The 15,730-nt window shown below is 50.5% G+C and overlaps 1 protein-coding gene across 1 annotated transcript in view; it reads right to left on the reverse strand.

Moving 5' to 3' along the window:
• cibar1 (CBY1 interacting BAR domain containing 1) overlaps positions 1 to 15,730 on the reverse strand; it is an 81,348-nt gene that overhangs the window by 2,951 nt on the left and 62,667 nt on the right. The window contains exon 6 of the mRNA XM_085992672.1: positions 13,983 to 14,102. Within this exon, the coding sequence (XP_085848798.1) occupies positions 13,983 to 14,102 (120 nt within the window). The remainder of the gene's footprint in view (positions 1 to 13,982; positions 14,103 to 15,730) is intronic.

The raw sequence follows: 15,730 nt of genomic DNA on the forward strand, positions 1-15,730 counted from the left end.
TGTCAAGGAGTGTGCAGCAATTTGGAGCAGCACAGGCCAGGAGTCTACAGGACTTCGCGGCAGCACAGGCGGCTTCGAGCCAAGTGCTCAGTCGTGCCGTCCATTCACTGGCTGTTGTCATGCGGACACAGACCAGGGCCACACGGGCACTAACTGCTGCCACCCTCGCTGGATCAGCCAGGCATCGCCAGGGCACTCGCCGCGCAGCAGCAGCCCAGCAGTCTGTTCTTCAGCTGTTTGCTGCGCATGCTGCAGTGCTGGCCCGTGCGAGTGCCAATGTATCAGGCGACCAGGGAGCACCTGCGATCTGTCAGGTTGGCACCATTCCTGCAGCCGACACTGCCACTCCGCCATTGCAGCTGCCACGAGCCGCTGGACAGACTGCTGCCGCCCAAGCAGAGTTGGAGCAGTCAGCAGCCGGCCCCTCCAGGGCCAGAGCTGGTGCAGGCCGACCCCCAAGGGCATCTGCCGTCTCGCCATCTGACCCTCAGCAGCCTTCCCCCAGCCTTGCTGCAGCCACTGGGCTCCCATTGAGGAGGAGCTGCAGGGCGGGCAGGGGCCAGGCAAGGATGCGAAAGGCATCGCCCTCGCAGGGCAAAAAGTAGAAGGTCTGCACAAATGCTTTGTGGTTGTTGAAAGGCCGAGACTGGTGTAGTTGTGTTTTTGTAAGGCCGAGACTGGTGTCTTTCTTTGTTTTTGTAAGGCCGAGACTGGTGTCTTTCTTTGTTTTTGTAAGGCCGAGACTGTTAGTTTTGTGTTTTTGGAGGGGGCTTCTCAACATGAGGTTGTAATGTGGGAAGGGCAGAGGTTTGCAATAAATTAATGTTCTTAAATCACACTGTGCATGTTTTTTTTGGCAAGTCCTGGTTGCCCTGCTCGGCTGAGGGCTTGTGGAGTGGCTACATTCATCTGCTGACATTGGCACAAGCCATTCCCTGAGAGGGGACCTAGAACCGACGTTCAATAAGCCGGCGACGGGCGGCCCTTGCACTTTCTGCCTCCCTCCTGTGCTGGTCCTCCTCCTCCTCCTCAGGTGGTCCTCCAATCTCTGGTGGCAGTGGCTGAGTCCTGCGGATAGCCAGGTTGTGCAGCATGCAGCACACGACCACGAAATGGGAGACTCGCTCCGGCGAATATTGTAGGGCTCCACCGGGACGATCCAGACAGCGGTACCGTTGCTTCAGGACGCCGATTGTTTGCTCAATGATGTTCCTGGTCGCTTGATGGCTGTCGTTGTATCCCTCTTCAGCAGGGGTGCTGGGCGCACGGAGCGGGGTCATCAGCCAGGTACACAAAGGATAGCCTTTGTCCCCGAGAAGCCATCCTCGTGGGTGAGGCTGGGCCTGGAACATGTCTGCCACAGAAGTCTGGCGCAGGATGAAGGCATCGTGGCTGCTGCCTGGAAAGCGGGCATTGACAGCTAGGATGAGCTGCCTGTGGTCACACACCAGCTGGACGTTGAGCGAATGGTAGCCCTTCCGGTTGCGGTAATCCTCGGAATTCTCCAGAGGTGCCCGCAAAGCCACATGCGTGCAGTCAATGGCGCCCTGCACCATGGGGAAGCCCGCGAATGCTGCAAAGCCCATTGCACGCTGTTGCTGCTTGGCAAGGGCCATGGAGAAGGAGATGAACTGACGTCTCCTTTTGAAAAGGGCACTGGTCACTTGGCGGATGCAGCAATGCACAGCGAACTGGGAGATGTTGGAAATGTCCCCAGTAGCAGATTGGAAGGAGCCGGTGGCATAGAAGTTGAGAGCCACCGTCACCTTCACTGCCACCGACAGAGACGTCCTGCTCCTCAGATGTGGCTGCAGATCACCGCCAAGCAGGTGGCAGATCTCTGTGACCACCTCCCTTCGGAATCGCAGCCTCCGAACACACTGCTCGTCAGACATGTTCAGATAGGAGAACTGCTGGCGGTATACCCTGGGTGGGTAAGGCCTCCGTTCCCGACGCCTGTTGCCCCCTCTCCGTCTAGCCAGGACTGCCACTCTCTCACGGCGTCTGAGAGCCCTTTGGATGCAATGGAGAAGGCCAGCGTTTGCACCCATTGCAGCCCCCATTATATGTTAGCAAACAATGATATGTCAATGAAGGCAAAGACAAGTGGAAAGCTGTGGCCTGAAGCCACAAGTACCTGTCCGAGTGTTGAGCCAAAGCAGAAAGCTCTCTACCTTGGTCTCTCTGCAAAGATCCGTCTCTCAAGGAGTGCTGCGAAATGGCAGCCTTTTCTAGTGCAGGAGGAGTGCCCTTTAATTTGCGCCCCCCGCGCCCCGCATCGACTGAGCACCGTTCCACTCTACCAGTCGCTAGGGGTGCCAGGCGCACAAGAGGGCGTCGCGACTGAATTTCCGGTTTGGGGCGCACAAAGGGCGTTGCACGAGGAAATGACGTCAGGGTCTGCGCGCGCAAAGACTTTGCGGCGCCGCTAAATCGTGAGTGAAGTTGGGGAGAGGCGCAGATCGCGCTGCGCCCGGCCGCTAGCCGCCTAGCGCCCGACATCTACTCCTCCTAAGGCGCTACCGGCTGGCGCAACCAACTGAATTTCTAGGCCTATGTGTTTTAAAAGCAACGTTTTTTTTAAAGACGCAGAAAGCGGGAAAAAGGAAAAGTTTGGAATCAAGATGGCGGCGACTCACCTCGGTTCAGAACGATAAGGCCCGCCCACACACGCACTGATTGGTCGACCGTCAGGTCACCAAAGCGTAGGATTGGTCAATCGTCCCGTCACTCGACTGTAGGAGGGCCCGCCCGCATGCGCCAGGAACCCGGCGTACGATTGGTCGACCTCGTGGTCACTCTATCGCTAATGAGCGGATAATGAGATGCTAATGAGCGGAATGTTGAACGTTTTTTGGATACCGCGGGCGCAATTTTTGTCCGGCCGAAACGTAAATACGCTTACGACCGTTTTGGAACGGTAAGCTTTCTTTTGACGTAATGCACGCGTAGGTACGCTCTATAACTTTCGAGTGCATAGCCGGACAGATGCACACCGGAGGACAGACTGACAGATAGACAGACAGATCGATCCGTTTATTTATATATTTATAGATAGCTAGATAGACTAGCTGGAGTGCCCGGTGGTGCCGAGGCTTTTTCGAGGGCATGTTGTTGTTGGAAGAGAGAGAGAGAGAGCGACTGGGGGGGGGGGGGGGGGGGGGAGAAAGAGAGAGAGCGACTGGGGGGGGGGGGGGGGGGAGAAAGAGAGAGAGCGACTGGGGGGGGGGGGGGGAAAAAGAGAGAGAGCGACTGGGGGGGAGAGGGGGGCGAGGGAGAGAGGGGGGGGAGAGGGAGAGGGGGGGCGAGGGAGAGGGGGGGCGAGGGAGAGGGGGGGCGAGGGAGAGGGGGGGCGAGGGAGAGGGGGGGCGAGGGAGAGGGGGGGCGAGGGAGAGGGGGGGCGAGGGAGAGGGGGGGCGAGGGAGAGGGGGGGCGAGGGAGAGGGGGGGCGAGGGAGAGGGGGGGCGAGGGAGAGGGGGGGCGAGGGAGAGGGGGGGCGAGGGAGAGGGGGGGCGAGGGAGAGGGGGGGCGAGGGAGAGGGGGGGCGAGGGAGACGGGGGGCGAGGGAGACGGGGGGCGAGGGAGACGGGGGGCGAGGGAGACGGGGGGCGAGGGAGACGGGGGGCGAGGGAGACGGGGGGCGAGGGAGACGGGGGGCGAGGGAGACGGGGGGCGAGGGAGACGGGGGGCGAGGGAGACGGGGGGGCGAGGGAGACGGGGGGGCGAGGGAGACGGGGGGCGAGGGAGACGGGGGGCGAGGGAGACGGGGGGCGAGGGAGACGGGGGGCGAGGGAGACGGGGGGCGAGGGAGACGGGGGGCGAGGGAGACGGGGGGCGAGGGAGACGGGGGGCGAGGGAGACGGGGGGCGAGGGAGACGGGGGGCGAGGGAGACGGGGGGCGAGGGAGACGGGGGGCGAGGGAGACGGGGGGCGAGGGAGACGGGGGGCGAGGGAGACGGGGGGCGAGGGAGACGGGGGGCGAGGGAGACGGGGGGCGAGGGAGACGGGGGGCGAGGGAGACGGGGGGCGAGGGAGACGGGGGGCGAGGGAGACGGGGGGCGAGGGAGACGGGGGGCGAGGGAGACGGGGGGCGAGGGAGACGGGGGGCGAGGGAGACGGGGGGCGAGGGAGACGGGGGGCGAGGGAGACGGGGGGCGAGGGAGACGGGGGGCGAGGGAGACGGGGGGCGAGGGAGACGGGGGGCGAGGGAGACGGGGGGCGAGGGAGACGGGGGGCGAGGGAGACGGGGGGCGAGGGAGACGGGGGGCGAGGGAGACGGGGGGCGAGGGAGACGGGGGGCGAGGGAGACGGGGGGCGAGGGAGACGGGGGGCGAGGGAGACGGGGGGCGAGGGAGACGGGGGGCGAGGGAGACGGGGGGCGAGGGAGACGGGGGGCGAGGGAGACGGGGGGCGAGGGAGACGGGGGGCGAGGGAGACGGGGGGCGAGGGAGACGGGGGGCGAGGGAGACGGGGGGCGAGGGAGACGGGGGGCGAGGGAGACGGGGGGCGAGGGAGACGGGGGGCGAGGGAGACGGGGGGCGAGGGAGACGGGGGGCGAGGGAGACGGGGGGCGAGGGAGACGGGGGGCGAGGGAGACGGGGGGCGAGGGAGACGGGGGGCGAGGGAGACGGGGGGCGAGGGAGACGGGGGGCGAGGGAGACGGGGGGCGAGGGAGACGGGGGGCGAGGGAGACGGGGGGCGAGGGAGACGGGGGGCGAGGGAGACGGGGGGCGAGGGAGACGGGGGGCGAGGGAGACGGGGGGCGAGGGAGACGGGGGGGCGAGGGAGACGGGGGGGCGAGGGAGGGCAAGGGAGGGGGGGGCGAGGGAGGAGGGGCGAGGGAGGGAGGGGGGCGAGGGAGGGAGGGGGGGCGAGGGAGGGAGGGGGGCGAGGCAGGGAGGGGGGCGAGGCAGGGAGGGGGGGCGCCGGGGGCGGGGGGGAGAGAGAGAGAGAGAGAGAGAGAGAGAGAGAGAGAGAGAGAGAGAGAGAGAGAGAAGGGGGGGAGAGAGTGAGAAGGGGGGAGGAGGAGGAGGAGGGAGAGTGGGAGGAGGGGAGGAGTGTTTTCAGGGGGTCAGGAAAAGAGCAAAAATTTTTTTTTCTCGAAAACGGATGTTAAGAAAATGGGAGGCCATCTTGAAAGTTTTTTAATGTTTTTAAAAAGCTGCCACGGAGAAGGAACGCGCAGTCTGTGAAACCAACAGAATTTATTTTATTTTTTTTCCCCAAAGCTGCCACGGAGAAGGAACGCGCAGTCTGTGAAACCAACAGAAATGTTTTAATTTTTTTATAAACGGGTGTTAAGAAGATGGGAGGCCATCTTGAAAGTTTTTTAATGTTTTTCAAAAGGTGCCACGGAGAAGGAACGCGCAAGTCTGTGAAACGAACAGAAATTTTTTTTAATTTTTTTTTATAAAAGCTGCCACGGAGAAGGAAACCAACAGAAATTTTTTTTTTTTTTTTTTTTTTTAAAAAGCTGCCACGGAGAAGGAATGCGCAGTCTGTGAAACCAACAGAATTAAAAAAAATTTTTTTTTTTAATAAACGGGTGTTAAGAAGATGGGAGGCCATCTTGAAAGTTTTTTAACGTTTTTAAAAAGCTGCCACGGAGAAGGAACGCGCATTCTTGCTGAAAACACCAAAAGTTACTTTTTTTAAAACGACTGTTAAGAAGATGGGACACCATCTTCATTGTGTTTTAACGTTTTAGACACTGTGTTTTTACGTTTTACACATTTATAAAAAAAAAAAATCGCTCCTAAAACAACAGAAATTTCACTCACTTCTTAATCCTCCAAGTGACTCACGTGTACTCAGGCCAGTGTCCGTCTCTTTGTTGATGAAAGAAGGCTAAGCTAATGTATTTATAGTCTCTGAAGGATTAGGCCCCACCCAGACAATAAACACACAGAAGGTGAGAATAAAGATGGCGGCCACTCACCTCAGTTCAGAACGATAAGGCCCGCCCACACACGCACTGATTGGTCGATCGTCATGTCACCGAAGCATAGGATTGGTCAATCGTCCTGTCACTCGACTCTCGGAGGGCCCGGCTGCACATGCGACGAACCCGCCCCCGCCACGCATTGATTGGTCGACCATCGGGTTGGTCGACCGTACGATTGGTCGACCTCAATGTCACTCTATGGTAATGAGTGGATAATGAGCGGAATGTTGAAGGTTTTTCGGATACCGCGGGCGCAATTTTTGTCCGGCCGAAACGTAAATACGCTTACCATCGTTTTGGAACGGTGAGCTTTCTTTCGACGTAACGCACGCGTAGGTACGCTCTGTAACTTTCGAGCGCATAGCCGGACAGGCGCACACCCGAGGACAGACAGAAGGACAGACAGAAGGACAGACAGAAGGACAGACAGAAGGACAGACAGAAGGACAGACAGAAGGACAGACAGAAGGACAGACAGAAGGACAGACAGAAGGACAGACAGAACGATCCGTTTATATATATAGATAGATAATATAATAAAGAAAGATGCATTCCTGTACCTAACTCTTATTTGGGTAACTGTCCCCACCATGCCCATATACCCTGATGATGTATTTCTCACACTTTTTGATGCATCACACTTTTTTTTGTTGATGCTCTGTACATCACTATACAGACAATTTAACATGTTTTTATTTTTTAATAACGGCAACGGTAGCATAGTGGTTATGTTACTGGACTGGTAAGCAGAGGCCTGGGCTAATGATCCGGAGATCACAGCAGCTGGAGGATTTAAATTCAGTTAATTAAATAAATCTGAAATAAAAAGCTAGCATCAGTAATGGTGACCTTGAAACTACCGGATTGTCGTAAAAACCCATCTGGTTTACTAATATCCTTTAGGGAAGGAAATCTGCCGTCCTTACCTGGTCTGGCATATATGTGACTCCAGACCCACAGCAATATGGTTGACTTTTAACTGCCCTCTGAAATGGCCTAGCAAGCCACTCAGTTGCAACAAACCGCTACTAAAAGCAGTAAGAATAATAAAACGGGATGGACCACCCAGCATCGACCTAGGCACCGACTTCAAACATGACAATGGCACACCCAGCCCAGTCGATCCTGCGAATATCTCCTCACTAACATCTGGGGACTTGTGCCAAAATTGGGAGAGCTGTCCCACAGACTAGTCAAGCAACAGCCTGACATAGTCATACTCACAGAATCATACCTTGCAGCCAATGTCCCAGATTTCTCCATCACCATCTCTGGGTATGTCCTGTCCCACTGGCAGGATCCACCAGAGGTGGTGGCACAGTGATATACAGTCGGGTGGGAGCAGCCCTGGGTGTCCTCAACATTGACTCCAGACCCCTCTTCCCCTCTCTTTCTGTTTCTCTCTCCTGTCTCTCTCTAACTCTCTCCTGGGCAAGGAAACCTCCTGCTGATTACCACCTACTGTCCTCCTTCAGCTGATGTTTCAGTACTCCTCCATGTTGAACACCACTTGGAAGAAACACTGAGGGTAGCAAGGGCACAGAATGTACTCTGGGTGGGGGACTTCGATGTCCTTAATGTCCATCGTCCTTACCTGGTCTGGTCTATATGTGACTCCAGACCCACAGCAATGTGTTTGACTCTTAACTGCCCTCTGAAAAAGCCTAGCAAGTCCCAGGCGGCACAGTGGTATACAGTCGAGAGGGAGTGGCCCTGGAAGTCCTCAACATTGACTCCGGACCCAATAAAGTCTCATGGCTTTAGGTCAAGCATGGGCAAATCTCCTGCTGATTACCACCTACCGCCCGCCCTCAGCTAATGAATCAGTGCTCCTCCATGTTGAACACCACTTGGAAGAAACACTGAGGGTAGCAAGGGCACAGAATCTACTCTGGGTGGGGGACTTCAATGTCCATCACCAAGAGTGGCTCGGTAGCACTACTAGACCGAGCTGGCCGAGTCCTGAAGGACATAGCTGCCAGTCTGGGCCTGTGAAAAGGTGGTGAGAGAACCAACACGAGGGAAAAACCTACTTAACCTCATCCTCACCAATCAACCTGTCGCAGATGCATCTGCCCTTGACAGCATTGGTAGCAGTGACCACCGCACAGTCCTTGTGGAGACGAAGTCCCGTCTTCACACTGAGGACACCCTCCATCGTGTTGTGTGGCACTACCACAGTGCTAAATGGGATAGATTCAGAACAGATCTAGCAGCTCAAAACTGGGCATCCATGAGGCGCTGTGAGCCATCAGCAGCAGCAGCAGAATTGTATTCCACCACAATCTGTAACCTCATGGCCCGGCATATCCCTCATTCTACCATTACCATCAAGCCAAGGGACCAAACCTGGTTCAATGAGGAGTGCAGAAGAGCATTCCAGGAGCAGCATCAGGCGTACCTAAAAATGAGGTGCCAACCTGGGGAAGCTGCAACACAGGACTACATGCATGCTAAACAACGGAAGCAACATGCTATAGACAGAGCTAAGCGATCCCACAATCAACAGATCAGATCAAAGCTCTGCAGTCCTGCCACATCCAGTCGTGAATAGTGGTGGACCATTAAACAACTAACGGGAGGAGGAGGCTCTATGAACATCCCCATCCTCAATGATGAGGCCCCCACCATCGCAGGAGCTGGTCTTCAGCCAATTCGATTCACTCCACATGATATCAAGAAACAGCTGAGTGCACTGGATACAGCAAATGCTATGGGCTCCGACAACACCCCGGCTGTCGTGCTGAAGACTTGTGCTCCAGAACTAGCCGCGCCTCTAGCCAAGCTGTTCCAGTACAGCTACAACACTGGTGTCTACCCAACACTGTGGAAAGCAGGACCAATCCAATCCGGCTAATTACCACCCCATCAGTCTACTGTCAATCATCAGCAAAGTGATGGAAGGAGTCGTCAACAGTGCTATCAAGCGGCACTTACTCACCAACAACCTGCTCACCGATGCTCAGTTTGGGTTACGCCAGGACCACTCAGCTCCAGACTTCATTACAGCCTTGGTCCAAACATGGACAAAAGAGCTGAATTCCAGAGGTGCGGTGAGAGTGACTGCCCTCGACATCAAGGTAGCATTTGAGCGAGTGTGGCATCAAGGAGCCCTAGTAAAATTGAAGTCAATGGGAATCAGAAGGAAAACACTCCACTGGCTGGAATCATACCTAGCAAAAAGAAAAATGGTTGTAGTTGTTGGAGGTCAATCATCTCAGCCCCAGGACATCGCTGCAGGTGTTCCTCAGGACAATGTCCTAGGCCCAACCATTTCAGCTGCTTCATCAATGGCCTTCCCTCCATCATAAGGTCAGAAGTGGGAATGTTCGCTGATGATTGCAGTGTTCAGTTCCATTCGCAATTCCTCAGATAATGAAGCTGTCCATGCCCGAATGCAGCAAGACTAGGATGACATTCAGGCTTGGGCTCCCAAGTGTCAAATAACATTCGCACCACACTAGTTTCAGGCAATGACTATCTCCAACAAGCGAGAGTCTAACCACTTCCCCATGACATTCAACGGCATTATCATCACCAAATCCCCCACCATCAACATCCTGAGGGTAACCATTGACCAGAAACTTAACTGGACCCGCCGTATAAATACTGTGGCAACAAGAGCAGGTCAGAGGCTGGGTATTCTGCAGCGTTTGTCTCACCTCCTGACTTCCCCAAAGCCTTTTCATCATCTACAAGGCACAAGTCAGGAGTGTGATGGAATACTCTCCACTTGCCTGGATGAGTGCAGCTCCAACAACACTCAAGAAACTTGACACCATCCAGGCCAAAGCATCCCGCTTGATTGGCACCTCATCCACCACCTCAAACATTCATTCTCTCCACCACCGCGCACCATGGCTGCAGTGTGCACCATCTACAAGATGCACTGCAGCAGCTCGCCAAGGCTTCTTCGGCAGCACCTCCCAAACCCCCGACCTCTACTACCTAGAAGGACAAGGGCAGCAGGCGCATGGGAACACCACCACCTCCAAGTTCCCCTCCAAGTTACACACCATCCTGACTTGGAAATATATCGCCATTCCCCCATCACTGCTGGAACAAAATCCTGGAAGTCCCTCCCTAACAGCACTATGGGAGTACCTTCACCACATGGACTGCAGTGGTTCAAGAAGGCAGCTCACCACCACCTTCTCCAGGGCAATTAGTGATGGGCAATAAATGCTGGCGTTGCCAGCGAAGCCCAGAACCCATGAACGAATAAAAAAAGAATAATTCCTGCTTTATTTTAACAGGTATTTTATTATTACTTCCTACAAACTTCTCTGTTCCAAGTATTTATATTGGCCCAAAAATTGTAGTCCAGGGCATAGCTCCGGAGTACGCCGCGGACCTGCGAAAAGAATACGCACCGACCTGATGGGGGCCCTCCTTCGTAAACTTGCTCTCTGACGCTGTGTACTGGAGGGCAGCGTAATGGCCCACGGATTCCAGAGGCGCAGCCTGTGCGGAAGCGTACCTGGGATCACGTGGGCCTGGTGCTCCAATCACGAAATAGAATTAGATTTTACATCATTTCAGAAGGGAATCCCGTAATCAAATTTAATTACAATTACTTTACAGGATTGGAATTTAATTCCTAATTAGTTTCAATCCATCAACTTCATTAAATCCTAATCTGTTAGTAAAAATTTAATTTTGCTGATAATTATCAATATCATTAAAACTCCAATCTTTGATGAAACAAGAAAAACTCATTTGATACAATTAAACAATCTGATTTACGAGATAAAAATGATTAAAACATGCCGGAGGTATCCCTTAAGCTGATGCAAATAGGCCCTGCACCTGTTTGCATCGGCCGTGGGGGATGATTTGTCAGCGCGTACATTGACAGACGCAAGTTTGGGATTTAGCGCATGCGCAAGCGGAAATCCCGAACTTGCGGTCCATTTCAAAGGCGATATGTCAGAGTACGCCGTCATACCAATCTCAAATTCTGGCCCATTATCTGTATCTCTTTTGGTATGCTAACCTTTTCTTTTATCCCCAGATTATTTTTATTTTCACCTATTCTGCAGTCCTATTTATCCTTTTCACTAGGAGAGAATGGATAAGTGGAGGAGTCCACTACTGACATCTTGCCAGAACACACTGGAAAACGTGGCAGTCTAGGACATGTCTGCAGTAGCAAAGTGTCAGGAGGAGGATCTGAGTGCAATTGTGGTTTCCGAGTTGTAGATACAACTGCTTTAATAGATTCTTTACAGCACCATGCGTCAAGGTTTTCAAAGCTATTGGGACTATTCGGTCTGTTAGCCCAAATAAGTCTGTGGCCAGTAGCAGTGGCTGCAAGGTACGATAACAATATCTCGGTCTCTCATGATAGTGACACTACTGTATCTTCATTCCAGCCCCCTCGGATACCAGCACAAAAGAGCTTTAGGCTATGGCTCGGCAAATGCCAGGAAGGTTCAGCTGGAAGCTGGCCGTTCAAGGACAGAAACCTCATTGAGGCAAGTTTGCGTGATCTAGTAATGGAGGTCCTCTTCCTTCACCCACCTCCTCGTCCTTCTCACCATCACCTGGGAGGCCTAACCGCTTCCTAGTTGCATAATTGTGCAATATGAAGGTGACAATTATTCTGGAAACCATGCTGTATTGCAAGGATCCTCCAGATTTCTGAGGCACCTGAAGCCGGATTTCGATATGCTAACATCATGCTCTATAACAATTCAGATGGATGCAAGGGTTCGAATCCGGCCTCGGGTGACTGTCTGTGTGGAGTTTGCACATTCTCCCCGTGTTTGCGTGGGTTTCCTCCGGGTGCTCCGGTTTCCTCCCACAGTCCAAAGATGTGCGGGTTACGGGGATAGGGTGGGATATGTGTTGGTGTAGGGGTTACGGGGATCGGGTGGGATATGTGTCGGTGCAGGCTCGATGGGTCGAAATGGCCTCTATCTGCACTGTGGGGTTTCTGTGATTTCTGTGATTATATCTGTTCTCTGCTGCTGAGGTTGGATGTGTTAGGAAAGGATTAATCAGATGGCACTGCTATCGATTTCCCTTAATATTAATAATTTCTTTATTAACTGCGTCTGGTACCTTTTCCATTGTAGCTGATCTCACTAGCAGTTTAATTATCCCTTTGATCTAAACAGATCTTGTAAACTTCTAACAAGACCACGAGAGTTTATAAGCCTGAGTGGGTGTGTAGACAACATGGCATCTTGTAGACTATACATCTTTCAACTTCACAGGGATGCAGGAGAAGTGCGACATTTTTACGATGGGTAGATGTCTGCTAAGTTGAAGGCGGCAGGAAAGGGTTGCATTGATCAGACATAAACAGCTGTATACAAAGGCAACTTTGGAAGGCTACATCTGTCAAAGGAATACAGCCTAGGGTGATGGAAAAGTAACACCCTCACAGATTGTTAGAAGGCCTTTGATAGTTCATGTAATGCTGAAACATAACAGGATTGAAAAAAAAGGTATAAAAAAGTGGGGCCTAATCAGCCTTGAAAATCATCAAGCTCAAAACTGTAAAGTGCATGAATTCTCCGGTGAACTCGCATGGTATTGCCACAAGTGCATGTTTAATTAGTCAATATTAATTATCATATACTTAATAAATCTGTGAATATCTACCTGTGAACCCTATTATTTTGAGCAGTAACTTAAGAAAAAAAGACATGTGCATTTCATGACCTCAGGATGTCCCAAAGCACTTTAAGCACTTAGAAAGTACCTTTGAAGTGTAGTAACTGTTGTAATGTAGGAAATGAGCAGCCAAGCTCCCACAAACAGCAAATGTGATAATGGTCAGATAATCTGTTTTTAGTGATGTTGATTTGAGGGATAAATATTGGCCAGGATACTGTGGAAAACTCCCTTGCTTTTCTTTGAAATAGTGCCATGGGATCTTTAACGTCCACCTGACAGAGCAGACAAGGCCTCGGTTTAACGTCTCATCCTAAAGACGGCACCTCAGAGTACTACATTGGAGTGTCAGCCTATATTGTTGTGCTCAAGTCTCTGGAGTGGGACTTGAACCCACAACCTTGACTCTGAGGCGCGAGTGCTACCAACAGAGCCACGGCTGACACGTAAGTAAGAACACCTATCCTATAACAGATGGCCGAGAGCTGTCATCAGCCAGAGCTACAGAGGGTATTCCCTGGTTTCCAATCAACCAAATCAAACCTATGTTCTGGTTCATCAATGCAGGTATTATTGAGTATTGAAGTACAAATTCATCATTGCAACTTCCTGAGTAACAAACATTCGCATGCATACACTTGCTACATATTAATAGAATGACATCTCTTTCTGTTGATAAAATAAAGAGGGTTCTTATACTGGGCCTTTTATGCAACACAAGTTCCATCAATCACAAACCTGTACCATGATATTTCCTCTATCTATGACAACGTTGTGCAACATGCTACAATGATCCTTGGTCATGGATTAGCCATCAGTCTAGTCTTCCTCCCCCATAAATGGCACCACCCAGTTTATGGAATTGACCCCAGCCCCGGGATTTAGGTCAGGGTCAACATTGTGACAGACTGGTGGCAGGATGTCCCGCAACGCATCACTTCTGGCAGCAGAGAGGATCTCCAAGAATTGTAGGCCCATTAAATGTTTCTAAATTCTAAATGTTTATTAGCTATTATATTAAAAAGTCTTGCATCTATGTCTATGTAAATTTGTGACGCTGTCAGTGCACCCTCCCGTCAGTGATGGCACCATGTACCTAAGTTTTGTATCTCCAGCTCCTCAGCCTATATTACAGAGAAACCCCATTGCTACAACTAACCTCACTTCCCAAAATGTGGTTACACCATGGGAGATTGACAAGTTTACTTTTTATTTTATTTTTTATAAATACAAATACTCAGATCTTTTTTACCCAATAAAGTATGTAACTGCTCACAATCATTTTTCATATACTGTATGCAGTCAGGAAAAAAAAAACTAAAAACAGAAGAATTAAATATATTCAAGGATAATCTTGGACATAAATTTTAAACAATTTATACTGTATTGTAATAGTCAAAGTTATCACTCTTACCTTAGAAGATCCTGACATACGTAGAGCTGAATCAGTTCCATTCATAGTGTTTATAGAATTTGCAGACACTATGCTTAGGCGAGGCTGGTTGTCTTGTAAATGAAGTGTGTTCCTGAAAATCTACCAAAACAACATGAACTGCTACTCTAGTCCATTACTGCCAGATAGAAAATAGATCACACTGATGGTATGTTCTTAGTTATTTTCCAAATGTAAAAAAAAACTTCAGCTTGTGATTATGAACATACTTTACACAAAGGAAACAACGTCAGTACTGCATTAACAGTGGAAAAGTATTAATCCATGGATTCAGGCTCCAAAAATATTTTATAATCAAACTTTTTAAATCAGGTACTGTGAATGATGGCACTAGGCAGTAAGGTTATCATTGAAACTCCTGGAGTAACTGAAGATACTGCACCAGTAGCAGTGTGAAAATAATGAATGACTGATGGTGTTAAAAAGACAAGAGAAATATGAGGTCTTTTCCATGAATAAAATATTCCCCAGGCTACTGAGAATGTTGGTGTTCTGAAAAATGGTCAATTTCAACTTTTAAAATATATATATATTTTAATATTCATATTAATAGAAATAATAATGTCCAGAGTGCTTTATCGTGATAGGATATTCAGCAGTCAATGGAATACGTTGTATGGAGTGCTTTTGTAAGAATCTGCAAGATTATTTGTGTGTGATTTGCCTCAAAAAGGCAGCTGTTTTTTGTGATCCTATTCCTTGCATTGATGTACAAAAAGTGAAGTGAAAACATAAAACAATTATTGCACTAGAAAATGCTGTAGCACTGTGCAGTGAGCACTAATATGTGGCACCACCACAGCATGATGCAGGTTTAAATGTTCATTGAGTTCCCCATCTTTGCAGCACTGTGCAGGGAGATTCGGGTGTCTGTGTGGGCAGGTGGGAAAAAAGTAACAGAGGGAAAGTCTCCACTAGGGTAATCTCGGTGCCTCTCTAGGTGATCAGTCAAGAGCAGCATTGGCAGCGACCCAGTTTTACTGGACCAAGTGCTTGACCTTTGGGCAGTGGATGAAGGGGTGGGGGAAGAAAGAAAGGGTAAATACCCCAAAAGACTAACTAGTCAAAAAGACTAAAAGAATAAATACTGTATTGTTAAGAAAAAGAGAGACAAATTGGAGAATTTTTAATTTGAAACTTGGGAGTCATTGGAATTTACAATAGCTATTAAAATGGAAAGTTGTGACGCACTTAGATATTTATATAGTAATAAAGCTACTCTACATTGCATAGAAATTACAGGACAGAAGAGGCCATTCAGCCCATCACACCTGTCCCAGTGCCAGATTCTTAAGAGTTATCCACTTTAATCACATGTCCTACTCTTTTCCAGTCTCCCTTTAGGTTACATGCATTTTTGTAGATTTTTAAAAATTAATTCAGTGGAAATGCAAAACATATAAATCATATGTAATGGACAATTTTAAGTGCAGCTATAATTTACTGATATAAAATACTGATGAAATAAGAAATACTGTACTTAAAATGTTATTATTCCACCTAATCAGACTCACCAAGTAGTTACTGATTTAGTAGATTATGCTAGAATTTGCTGACAACTTTGCATTCAGCCCAGACTTTTTAGGTAATGCTCACCACATAACTTAACCAGTTAATTTTGTTTATGAACAAGAAGCCAGAAGAAAGTAGAACAAGCAATATTTTTAAAATCAAAATTATGTGGTGGACATTGCCTTCAAGATCAATGT

The sequence above is a fragment of the Somniosus microcephalus genome, chromosome 7, assembly GCF_052327205.1.
Source record: "Somniosus microcephalus isolate GS21.2 chromosome 7, FLI_Smic_1.0, whole genome shotgun sequence".
NCBI classification, from domain to species: Eukaryota; Metazoa; Chordata; class Chondrichthyes; order Squaliformes; family Somniosidae; genus Somniosus; species Somniosus microcephalus.